Source organism: Zonotrichia albicollis, chromosome 6 (genome assembly GCF_047830755.1).
Source record: "Zonotrichia albicollis isolate bZonAlb1 chromosome 6, bZonAlb1.hap1, whole genome shotgun sequence".
In the NCBI taxonomy this organism is placed as follows: Eukaryota; Metazoa; Chordata; class Aves; order Passeriformes; family Passerellidae; genus Zonotrichia; species Zonotrichia albicollis.
In genome coordinates this window covers 51,489,337-51,502,331 of record NC_133824.1, presented here as the reverse complement: position 1 = coordinate 51,502,331, position 12,995 = coordinate 51,489,337, and the positions used below count along the sequence as shown (strand labels likewise).

General features: G+C 42.5%; 1 protein-coding gene across 5 annotated transcripts in view; it reads left to right on the top strand.

The window, feature by feature from the left end:
- Positions 1-204: 204 nt before the first annotated feature.
- METTL15 (methyltransferase 15, mitochondrial 12S rRNA N4-cytidine) overlaps positions 205-12,995 on the top strand; it is an 84,064-nt gene continuing 71,273 nt past the window's right edge. Inside the window, exons 1-3 of one of the 5 annotated variants that reach the window (XM_074543771.1) lie at positions 1,583-1,712; positions 1,984-2,129; positions 2,385-2,664. In XM_074543771.1, coding sequence (XP_074399872.1) covers positions 2,401-2,664 — 264 coding nt within the window. In that variant the 5' untranslated portion in view covers positions 1,583-1,712; positions 1,984-2,129; positions 2,385-2,400. Of the gene's footprint in view, positions 2,130-2,384; positions 2,665-12,995 lie in introns of all 5 variants that reach the window. The other 4 variants (XM_074543767.1, XM_074543768.1, XM_074543770.1 and 1 more) reach the window with 4 other exon arrangements.

The window sequence follows — 12,995 nt, the reverse complement described above, 5'->3', positions numbered from 1 at the left end:
CCTTAGGATCAAAGACCAGCACGTGCTGGTCGATGACACGGACCACCCTGCTGAAGCTGCCCTGCTTTTCCTTCTGGCTCTCTGGGCGCACTCGCACCACCACTTTGACATGGCTGCACACATCTTCTTCCTTGGCAGGAGTCATCCCTGCTGCCCCCCAGCTCCGCTCCCAGCGCTCTTTCAGGTCCAGCAGCCGAATCCTTTCTGCAGCAGACAAGAGAGGTTTTATTTGCAATAGGAGCCTTTCACTCCTCCCAGCAGCTCCCACGTTTGCTCAGGCCCCTGTGCTGGGCCCAAGGGCCGCCCCAAGGAGACTTTGGGAACTCCGCAATGGCCCCGAAAGGTGCCTGAACTCAGCGCAGCTGCCAGAAAGGAACCAACCAGCACTGCCCCAGGGAATCCTCGAGTTTATTTCAGAATGGAAACTACCAACTGGCCTACAGGCTTTCCTTCATACAGACCAAGCTTTCAGAGGAGACGCCGCACCGAGGAGCTCGCCGGACCAAGGCGAGCAGTCTTTTTGTCCTTCAGCACAAAGAGGAGCTGCCCGTGTTGCCCCCCCCGGACTGAGTCAGGCACGTCGCGCGTACATTTAAAGAGAGTTACAGCGGGATTTGCGTTACCGTGCCCCGCAGGGGATACAGTAACCGGCCCCAAAGCGGAATTCCCTTTAAACAGCCCATTGCTGCTGTTGGCAGCGCGCTGCCGGCGCACCCCTGGCAGGGACACGGGCCGGGCTGCCAGCGCCGCCGCTGCCGCTCCAGGGCCGGCTCGCCTCCCTCGGCCGAGCCCCTCCCAGACCCGCCCGGCTCTCCCGGCCCTTCTCGGGTGTCACCCCCGGGCCGTACCCTCACAGTCCCGCTCTCTCCCCCACACTCGTCTCGGTCCCTGTCCCGCACCAACCGCCATCCACCGGCCGCGCAATTCAAACACGGGCAGGCCGCGCTCCTCGCCTCCTCATTGGCTGTGCGCCGTGACGTCAGCAGAGCGCCGGCGGTGAGTGCGTGGGGCCGCGCGCGCAGCGGCGTGCGCGGGGTCTGAGGGGCGCGGGCGGCGGCGGAGCCCGCGGGGACGGCAAGGGAGCGCTGAGGGAAGGGAGGCACAAAGGGAAGGGGAGCACGGAGGGAATGAGGGCTGCCGTGAGGGAAGGGCGGCGCTCCCGGGGCTGCCGGGGAAGGGGCGCTGCCGGGGAAGGGGCGCCTGTGGCTCCGCGTGTCCGGCTCCAGCCTCCCGGGCTCTCCTCGCGGCGCTGCTCCGGCCGCCTCCAATCCAAAGCGCTTCGGGCTGGGGTTTCCTGTCCCCGGCGCCTTTGGTTCTGTTCCAACGCCGGTGCCGGCCCGAGGTGGCGGCCTGCAGCCGTGCTCCTCAGGTTGCCCCTCCGGGCGTGCGGTGTGTGAAATGAAATAAAACACGAACTGTCCTCTCGCCGTGAGGAGGAGATGCCCGGGGTGCAGGGGTGGGGGCTCTCTGTGGCCAGCGTCCCTCGCCTTCCCCCGGCGCGGGGCAGGGATGGGGGCATGGCCGGGGCTCAGCCGCTCCTCGCCCTCAGCAGAGCGGCCAGGACGGAAGGGGAAGGGACAGGAGGCACAAACTCGGCGGTGCCATAGAGAGAATTCAGCAGGAGAGTCCGAAGCTGTGCAGACAAGCAGGGCAGAGCAAGGAAAGCCTTCCCGTGGGCTCAGCCATCTCCGGGAGAGCAGGGCCCAACTCAGGTGATAATTAATGGTCACCATTGGTGGGAACACCGGTGCCACCACCCCGACCCTGCTCTGCCCCTTTCTGTCTGGAGCGCGGTGTCCTTTGCTCTGGGGAATCCCTTCAGCCCCCTGGGTCGCTGCCCCAGCTGTGTCTCCTCCCTGCTGTGCCCAGCAGGAACCCAAAGCAGCCCCAGCTCAGCCCCTGGGGAGGGAATGAACTGCAGCCCAGCCAGAGCCAGCAGAGCACACCATGGTAATGCCCGTGTTTTTTACACGTTTCCTGTAGGCACACCGGGGAGTGTTGCAAAACACACATCTGTGTGTCTGCTCAAAGTTAGCCATGAGCACTTTCAAACTTAAGGTGGGGGAATTACTGCCCTGTTAAAGCCTAAATGATCAGCAGAGCAACTTTCTCAGCATACCCTTATGCAGGTAAAGTATTGGTAGCCTCTGGCAAGGGAAATTCAACAAAAGCACATAGTAAAATCTGATGGTGAAAAGAATCTGCTCACTGCTTGAACACGATTGATTTGTGGATAATCTAAGTTCTGGAAAATTTTGCTGATGTGACATAATTATAAAGCTGCCCAACTTGGAATGTGTATAGCTTTGCCTATAGCATTTCCTCTATGTTATTTAAACAAATAGTTGTTTGAAAGTAATTCCCAACATCTACTGCTCTTCTAGGCTGATCAACTCCAAAATGGTACCTCAAAATCTGTGCCAACTTTGCAAATGTTTCTTTCTGAGTAAGTTGAAACTGAACTCAGTAAATGCGGCTGGTTTGGCCAGAAGGATCCATTCTTCATCACAAAAGCTTTCTGACTCTGAGTCACAGGAACAAACTGTCCAGAAATGTGAATCTGAAGAGCTGCCTCAAAATACAGAGAACAGTGATTCTGGAAGATTGCACGTACCAGTGATGCTGGAGGAGGTTGTTAATTGTTTATCCCCTCAGCCTGGTCAGGTGAGTTAAATGATTAATTGACATCTCTGATCCATTAACTGTGCAGCAGAAAAATTCATGGAGTGTGGACTTTTGTTTAGAGGAATAAAGGGATGCTCTTAAACAATCAGCTGTATCTTTCACAGGTTCTTAATTGTTTTGAAGTTCACATTAAAACTGTGTATTCAAACTAATAAAATTCTGGTGTCTGTGTGCCTGAATCCCCAGGTAGGTGGTGTTTATTAAATCTGTCATATTTGACTCTTCTGTTGCTTTTGTGCTTGTCTTTCTGAGTTGCACTTATGTGTTCTTAAGGTTATGTAAATGACTCAGAGGAGAGTTCTCATGTGTGGTTATCTCATCAGTTTTTGAAGAGCCCTCTTCCTCTTGGATAAGAGGTTGTAAGTATGTAAAAATTGTTTAGCCTCACTGGCATGGAGAACCTGTTTCAAGCCTTCTGGTTTGGGTATGGTACTGTGAGTGCTTTGCTTTTGGTGTCTGGGGTAGTAAATGGTTACACCTGAAAAAAATTGAAAAAAAAAATTATACCCAGGGAAATGTTTTTGTTTGGGTGGTCTTAGTATTGGTTTGAAAGGATTTCTTGAATAATGTAAATTCTTAAATAACCTTTACATTTCAGGTACTTTGATCTGTGATTTTAGTGCTTATCTTAGCTTCATAGAACCTTACTAGTTTTGGGTTATCAATGTTTACTGGTGGAACAAACTGTCCAGAAATGTGAAACTGAAGAGCTGCCTGAAGTTTACTGCCTTCACAGTTATCAGTTTTGCTACAAAGAGTGGAACAATAGGCACAGAAGTAGAAAGGTCCAAGTGTGCATATTTTTTTGGGGAACAGCACGGTCCAACAGTGGCAAAGTGATACAGCAAGTTTGAGGTGGATTCAGTGATCAAAAATTTGGAGTCAAATCTTGTTGTATTGCCTTGTGTATCAATTTAAGTCTTTGAAGAAGCACTGAAAATGCAAATAGTGTTGATACACATTAGCATGCAAATTGCTCTAATTGCATGTGTTCTGCTGTTGAAGACACCTAAATTAGAGAAATATGGAAGGAACTTGGAGTTCAGATTTCATTGTGATGTCAGAACTGTGATGACATTTTCACACATTAAATGAACACATAAACTGTGATACACTGTGTGAAATATTTTTTCCAGTTGTGTAAATTTTAAAAAGTTGTTTACTTTGATAAGAAGAGCCTGATGAAGTCAGTATCCATTAGACTCTCTTTGTTGATGTAGAAAAACTTACTTGGCAACAGAACTTGTAAAAGAAACTCTCCAAGGTTATGAACTGTGGAGAATAACTATTACTGTCCCTCAAGACTTTTTCTGATTTAAATATTTATGGTTGTAAAATAGCTTAATATGGGGTGGGATTTTTTCAGGTCTGTGTGTATAGGTTTTTCAGACTCCTAAACTGGTAGTGAGCTACTTATGACTGCTATAAGAGAGCCCAAATGTGTTTACCTCAAACACAAGCATTTGTAATGCTGCCAACCTGTTCAGCAGGACTGCAATTGCAAACTGTGCAGCACTTCTGGTTTTCTTTTTCTGCAGTTATTCACAGCACTTTCTGAAGCCTCAAAAAATAAGCAGTGTGCAAAAGGATGCAATGTGTCAGCTGAGTTTTGCTAGTGTCACAGGTTGAGACAGTTCCTCACTAAACCTAGTGGTGGTAATCACTTTGTGCTAACATGCATGTCAACTGGGAGGGTCACAGAAATTTATATTTTTAAGATTATAGTCATGGCAGGAAGTCTATGAACTCTTTGTTTTGTGGGCAGGAAAGGCAGTGCTCTGATCTGGAATTCAGTTTTTCTGCTTTATTGTCTCCTCACACATAAAGATTTCCTTTGCTCAGCTTTAATAGAGTTATATTCTTTGTTATAAAATAGCTGGTTTGGGCCTCTCGTGTCTTAAGACAAGGAGGTACCAATATAAAAAAATCTAATTAGAAAGATGATGTTCTCTCTATAGTTATGGTCACTGAATGGGATTTTCATTTCACTTCCAGAGGTTCTTAGGAAAGGAAATGTTACTTAAGTGTGAGTCACCACTGAGATAAAGATGTTAGTGCCCTCCCACTGAATATTCTTGTTGACTGTCTCCTTTGGGGAATCTGTGTGTCAGGAGTTGGAGCAATAATACTTCCATTTATCTTTGAATCCTCTTTTATTGCCTTGTTTCACCAAGTCCCTGTAGTAGTCCTGTCTTTGAAGCAAGGACTACCAATTAGATTTTACCAATCCACCTCACTGCTCAATGAAAAGTCTGTTGCACTCAGTCCACACATAAGTAATTTCCTCTTTAGGTTTACTGTATTGATTACACTACATTTCCATCTTCTCAGTCCATGGGTGTTGTTTGCAGGTACCTGACCAGTGGTTTTGCAGTAGTCTGGACCATTCTCTGTTCTCTTAAAGAACCAAACCTATTTTGAATCAATGTTTGGACATCCAGAAGCATGTTTCCCCAGTTTTCAACCTACTTTTTCCTATTTTTTTTTCTTTGCAATACTCATACTTATTTTAACTAGAGATGTGGATCTTTTCCACATACTGTGGCTGTAATGTTAAGTAAAATAACTTCAATAGTAATAAGTTCTAGTATGAATGCCAGAGGATGAAACTCTGAAATTTTAACTGTTCTTATGAGAATCTTCAGGATGTTTGAGCTGCAAAGCTCTAGGAAATGATATTGCTCCAGCACCAACAAATACTTCTATATATAAACTTTAAACTCCAGCTAGAAGAGAAGCAAATATTATACCCTATTCTGATTATATGGGGAAGCCTGTAACCTGATGACATCTATGGTTTGATGTGATTGATTTTATCCATGGTTGAGTATGATCTAGAAGAGACTATAATGGAGATACTATAAGCTCTGCTAGTATGATTTGCTTTATGACAGTTCTAGAAACTGGGCGTTTTTAGTGTCTGTCAATTAAATGGTAGGTGGTCAAACTTGAGGTGAGAAATAATGAATGAGACCTTTCCATTTCCTCCAGTGTTTGAGTGGTTAAGCCATTAATAGTAGATGATTTTTTTTACTTCATGATGTTAATTTGTATTAAAAAAAAACAAGAAGGCAGATAATTTTCCACAAAGAGATCTCATCTGACATCATCTTGAGTTAGCCAGGACTTACTGAGGTATTTCCCTTTTGATTCTCCATGATGTTATTCAGATTATTTTTGCTACTTGACATTCATTGAAGGAGGTATCCTGTTTGTCTTGGAAATCATGTGTTGGTCCCTGTGTTATTATTTTATTTTCTTGGAAATCATGTGTTGGTCCCTGTGTTGTTATTTTATTTTCTTGGAAATCATGTGTGTGTCCCTGTGTTAGCCCCTGTGTTATTATTTCTTTGTCTTGGAAATCATGTGTTGGTTTCCAGAAAGAGACAAGTGTTTCCTGAGAACATGCAGCTTTGCCATGAGCTCTCCTTTCACTCTTTCAGGTACATACTGCTTTGTTTGCGGCATAGTTACTATTTTCATACATCCAAACATCAAATTATTCTCTTTTCAGGAGTCTGAGCATGGACTTGTAAAATAACAGGAAGGAAGTGTAAGACACTGCTGTCAGCCAGACATGGTTTTGTTGTGAGTGAGGTTCTGCTGGAGCTCTGGGGTTCAGGTTTGAAGGCAGCTTTGCACCTCCTGCAGGTTCTGTTGCTACTCTCAGGTTTTGATCTGGAGCATGATTGTTTCCTTCCTTTTCTGCAGAGCTAATCAGGCAATAGAACACACCTGAAGGAAGCTGAGGGACACTGCTGCTGGGAGAAAGCAGAGTCACTTCTGGAATTGTTCTCTTACTTTCTGTGTATCGTCCATACATCAGTATTCCCTCTCTGCCTTGTGCCAGGTGTAAGTGGAAGGCAGAACTAACCTTTCTCTGTGCAGCACCCTGCAGAGGGGACTCCTGTTCTGTGGCAAAGCTTTCCAAGTGTTGTGCTGTATAAATAGTTACATTGTGGTGCTGGTGACCAGGCTTCTCACAGCACCTCCCATGCCATCTGCAAGTCACTTCTAACTGGAGTGAGCCATTTATGCTAGAGGTGCTCAAAACTGAACTTTTCTGCTGGGTGCCCAAAGTAAAGAGGAATTGAAAAGGGGTCTGGAAAAATTAATTCTGACTTCTCAAGTTGTATGAGTGCTTGCTAAAATGCAGCCAAAATATCAAGTTTGGAAGGGAATATTAGTTGCATCATGAGGTAAATGATTAAATACTTGTTTTGGAAAAGCACTACAGACACGTGGATGTAGTAAAAGTTTTTATTGTTTTAGCCTGTTTTTCACTGGACTTGTAAAATGAATAAGGTGACATAAAGCAGCCAAATTGCATAATGTTCTTTATTGTAGAAACCACTATTTTTTATGGGAAGCATGCTGAAGATATCTTTCCATACACAATTTTTTTTGGCTAATTTTTCTCTGTCAGCAGCACAGTGAGCCTTGTAGTGATTGTTGTAAAAAAGAAAGTAAGAGAAACTTGCGAGTCAATAAATTAACATAGAGTAATTCTGAAAATACTCTGGGAATTCCAGAACACACTTTTTTCCCACGGTACTTGGGTGTTACTGGGGTGTATTGAGAGTTGTTTCAGTTGATCATGGAGTTCCTGTGTATTTTTTTCTGTCACTCTTACCTTGCCTGATGTCCTGGCTGCACATACTGTAAATTTACAGAAGTGGCTAGCCAGACTTCAGATCACAGCCGTGTGTGGAAGTGTGTAATAAAATGTCCATGCAATAGAATGTGTATCTATGCAAAATATCTTTATTTTTGGATGTGTCTACTTAGAAGCAAGTTAAATGGATTCTCATCAGAGAGCACTGTTTAAAATACTTGGCTAAAATCATACTTAAAGAGGGATGATTTTAGTGAAGTTAGCATTTGAAGTTAGTGCATGAAATTGGAAAACATTCTCAAAATAGTTTTGACTAAGATGTGCAAGAGATAGTGCTTCAGGTATTTATTATTATTTTAAATACTGATATTGTCTGTTTTTGCAATGGTAGTATATGCATACAGATTTGGAAAAGCCGGCCCCATTTGCTTATGTTCCTTGACTTTGAACCAATTGCTCTTTGCTGTGACGTGCAGGCAAAATAAAATGTGCTGAGGGAGAAGGAGTGTTATGGAACACTGTAATGCCAACAAATGTCATGTGTGTTTTACAGTATCTGCACCTGTGTGAGTGCCATCCCCGCATGAGAGAGGACAGGACAGGAGGTGACACTCAGGAACAGCTTGCCAGTTGAGGAGGCAGAGGAGGTCACGCTCTTCAACTGTCTGCTTCTTTTACTGACTTCTCTAGTGGGCCCTCCAAAAGTACAGGCATTTAAATTCCATATTGGCAGGGGACTGAAAACATGTGTGATTTATCTGAGAGCACTGCATGACTGCTCTCTGTGTTGAAGCTGGTACTGCTGAGTGATGAGACTGTGGTACCAGGAAATGAAACATGTCCGTGGGTTTGGAGCTGACTGATGGCAGGATATGAATGAGGCATGCTAAAGAAGTCCCTTCAGATTTTACTTTTTTTATCCTTCCAGAATTAGGTCTTCAGAGAGGAAGTAACTAGAATACTTGGATGAGAGGAAGAGTAAGTTGATGGCTACAGCTGCAGAGGAAAGAATGTTCAGGTTGTAGTTGTTGCACATCTGCCTGACCTCATCTCCCCAGCTGCATCCTGGCTCTCTGGAGGCATAGCCAAATGTCACCAGCACCCACAAGCACAAGACCTCTCACCACCTTGCTTCTGCATCTTTCTCTGTGGCAGCAGAGGAAGGAAGGACAGCCTGCAGCTGCTCTATCCAGAGAGACCAGCAAGGGAGCAGGGGCTGCCTGCTGCAAACAGCTCTGCAGATGTGCACATCTGCTTTGGTGGTGGTGCTGGGTTCATTTGCTGTTCCTGCTCTACACATAACAAATGACAGCCCTTCAGGAGGCTGTTTAAGATGCTGTGTTATAATAAAGCAAGATTCAGTGCTTTGGGGTGACTCAGCTTGCAGTGACGCTGTGTATGCTCTCCTTGGCTGTTGTGACAGCATTAGTCTTTGCACCTCTTGGGGAAAACTAATAAAATTCACCAGAAAGTAATCTAAGCCCTTTAAATTTTAACTTGAGTGAGCCTGTGTTCTCAGAAAGGGTGATAATTAATATATGTAGCTACTCATTTCCTCCTCATCTAGTACTGTGTGTCTTTAGTCAGCCTTTTGGCTAAGCTTTCTTATTAAATATTTGAATTTGAGTTTGCAAACAGAAATACAGACTTTTTTTCTATCACACAGAATATTACCAGCAATTGAAGATCAGAGGTGGAGCATGGGAGGTATCTGCAGGTTTTGTTTTCATATTTTGTGTTTTATACTGTTGGGAGTAGTTTTGTACAGAATTAACCTGGGTAAAGAGATGATTAAGAGGTTAAGCTACTAAATTTTTGTTTAAATAGGTATCTGAAAGTTCATGCACACATGTGATCTGATTTTTTAAAAAATATTTTTTCTTTTTCCCAGACTTCCTGAGCATGTTATCTTCATTCCAGTGATGTTTGCTGATGCTCAGCATCTTGGGAAAATACTTTTCTAATAACTGTTTTAATAAATGACAAATTCATCTGTGTTAATAATGTCCCTGAAATAAATGAATCTTGTTTCAGGCTGACTCTATATTAAAATGGTATTATTTAATGTCAAATTGCTGTAGGAACCTGGCAGCCAAGGCTTACCAAAAACACATCCATGGCTTTTTTGGGGTTGGCTCGCCATTAATGATAAAGAATTACATTTTTACTTGAGCCTTTGTAAAATTTTCATTACATCTTAAATATCTCCTCGGTTATAATTGAGGAAAGAAGTTTCTTCTGAGTTAGGCAGAGGAAGTCAGCTTTTTCTTGTTAAGTCTGATGATTAGCTGAAGTCATTCAGACACTGAAATTTTAATTTCCTATGGAAATGTTAATAATGGTGTGTTTGAGTCATAATGTCATTAAATCTAATTCCAGACAACATTACTCTTAGGAAAATGAGTGAAGTAAATAATGCATAGTGAGGCAAGGTCTGCCAGTGCTGTCTAAAAGCAGGTGGCAGAGGCAGGTGGTGGTTTTTGTTTGCTTCTCTTACCTCTTGTGCAAGGGGGAAGGGGCTCTAGAAAATAAGTGAGGAGTGCAAAACAGAGCAGAGGTAAAATGCCTTTTTCTGTGTTTTCATACAAAACCTGTTCACTTTTGTTCATGTGTTGTCTCATATTTAGCTGTAATCAGAAAGTGGAACCCTTGTGAAGAAAATACATTGGAAATTATTTTGAGGCATTAAGTGGGTATGATTGACGGGTGCTGCAGAATGTGTCCATAGGAATCTTTTTTTTCTCCTCTGTGTGAAATGATGAAGAGATGGTTGATGGTGGAAGTTCCTGAAATTCTTGGATATGCCAGCTTAGTGATGTTACAGATATTTCAGCTGTACACTAATATAATCTAGCAGCATCCTCTGTTGATGTTCCAATGGGATGAATGGGGAAAATGGGAACTGATGCTTGCATTACATTGAATTGCTGAATAGGCCAATACTGGAAAATCATTTTATATTGTACTTAATGTGTGATCTGAGGAGGCTGTTTGCCTGCAAAATGCCAACTATTAATTTATATTCTCTTTTTGATGCAAGTTGTTAGACTTGGTGTGTAAACAACTTTTTTATCATTTCATAGTCTGTCAAAAATTACTTGTGGAGAAAAATTAGTCCAGTTATGTTTTACCTATCAGGCCTTATTTTTTGAAAATACAAGTGATAACTTTTTACATAGGTGAAAGACATGAACTGTATAGAACTGATAGGAGACACCTTTTGCTTGCAACCAAAATTCTTCTTTGCTATATACTTAATTTGATAATTTCCTTTTTATAGGTGCTAGAAAAAAGCAGGTTTTTTGGTGTAATTTATTACCATTAGAAAAAACATAGAACTGTAAATTTTTGCTTTTTTGGTCAACTTTATTTTCTGGCAGGCCATGTCATCCTGCAAAATGCCTTTTAATCCCTTTATAATATTTTCACTGACAAGTTCAGCTCTTGGATACTTGAGCAAGCTTTGGATGGGAACTATGCCTGTATAGGTCAGTAGCTGCTGATAATTTTCATAGTGGTGTTATCTAAAGCACCTTATTGGTTCTGGGTCTAGAGATTTGTATAAAGCTTGTTTACCTTGTATAGGTTTAAAACATTTTCCAGTTTACTGCAGGGAAACCCCTAGTGAGGCTTTGCTCTACAGGGTAACCTCAACCACTTCTTGCTGCAGATGTTTTTATTTTCCAGAAGTTCCTTTTTTGCTCCTTTTTATTGTTAAGGAATGTTATGTTGCATCATGGCAGTGTGCTGTTACTGATTGACGTTGAGATGACATCAGAACGTCACCTCTCATTTTTAGAGTTCTTACAGAAGTAACAGAATGCAAATGGAAATTACAGCTTCTCAGGATGGGAGCATAGCACAGCAAGGTGTCTGTGGACAGTGTGTGATTCACTGGATTTGTAATATTATTTTCCCTTCTGATTTTGAACAGGTGATTAAAAATCAAAGTGCTCCAGTTGAAAAACAGCTATGTCTGATTTACTTCACAGAACTTATTTGCAAAATATTTTGAATTCTCCTAAGAGAAAGCGAAGGTTATTAGCATGCTGAAGCCCAAATATTGCTTTACTAAATTTGAATAAAACAGTATGAAAATGCAAGAATAACTTGGTCTCATTGACCTCTCATTTTCTTAGTTCTGCGATAGTTTTTATTTTTTGCATGTGAATAGCAGCAAGGTATGTTTTAATAATGGTTTCTTCTGAGACTTTGAGTGTGTGTAGTTTCTTAGATCATTTGGAAAAACAGTACAACTCTTCCAGCATTTCTCTAAAAGTACATTTCTCTACTAACAAATCTTTGTTGCTCTCTCACAAGTAATTTATGTATCGTGTCTCACTATGCCAATGGTTTTTAACAATCTGCTTTATTTATTTAGTGTAATTTTAAAAACCCTGCCTGTTGTCAGACATATAAAACAAGTATACAGTTTTAATTCTTGCATATTTAATGGAAATTGAAGACACATTCTTGGGTTGTTATGCAAAAATTAAAATAGAAACTTTTCTCTACATGGTCAGTCTGTGCATGCATTAGGGAGGGCATAGTGGTAGGTGCAATAAATAATTTTGAGATAAATTGGGAGGACACAGAACACTTACCCATTTTAAGTCACATCTTGAGTCAACCAAAGAAACAGTGCTTAGGATGGAGAAACGTAATGGAAATTTGTAGACAGGGACGGGCAGGCTTTGAGTTGTTAGATTTAGCCTGCAGACCTTGTTCAATGGCTTTGAGGAGCTGCAGGTATTTCAGCTTACACAGGCCCTGTTCATTCAGCAGAGCTGACTCTGGCAGAGCACAAAGGGAGGAAGCTCCAAGGAAACTCCATTTTCTACAATGGGGACAGAAATGCTCAGAAGGAGAGGACCTCCAATTGCTAAATCTTCTAATTGTGAGTTTGGGAGTGAGCATACAGAGTGTGTATTTTGTTTGTATATATTGTTTGACTTCTCACTTTTTTTGATGAATTTTTTACATGGGTAATTGTTGAGCAGGATTGAATGCTGACCTCTGCTGGCATTGAATTTATAAGCAAACTGTAATCTAGGGAGACTTTTAAAAAAAAGAACATGACCTTGGAAATGATCAGGAGTAAAACCTGCTGGCCTTAGTGCAGGGGCCCAGACAAAAGGGTGGTTCTGTCCTTTGAGACTCTCCTGCCACTGGCCTGTTCAGGTAGGTAGAGCCAGACAGTGCTGGGGAAATAAACAGAATATTTTGTTCATGGACACATCTTATATACTGTTTATTGTTCAAATTCTGCTTTGAATTTAGACTTCTGTTTCTTAAACTATATCCCTACAACCTTTGAATCATCCACAGATTATAGATGAATTAATTCAATTTCATTACACAGGATTTATGTTTACAGCTCTCTTATAAAGTAGCACAGTAGTATTGCTTTTGCTTGGCAGAATTTAGAGGCAGCAATGCTGAAATTGTGCTTTAGGTGCCCGAGCAGAAATGCCTCTTTGCCTGGTTTTCCAAGAGATGGTCAGCATTTTGGTGGAGAGCTTTGCAGCACATTGGAGGGACATCCACCTGCAGCTGGTGAGGTCACAGCGTGTCTGGGAAGCGGATCCAGAGTTTGTTCGTTTTACAGACAGAAAAAGGAGGAGCAGCATGACCTACCTGCTTGGTGTGGTGACCTCCTGAGTGTCACAGGGGCTGTGTGGCCAAAGTTCCAGTG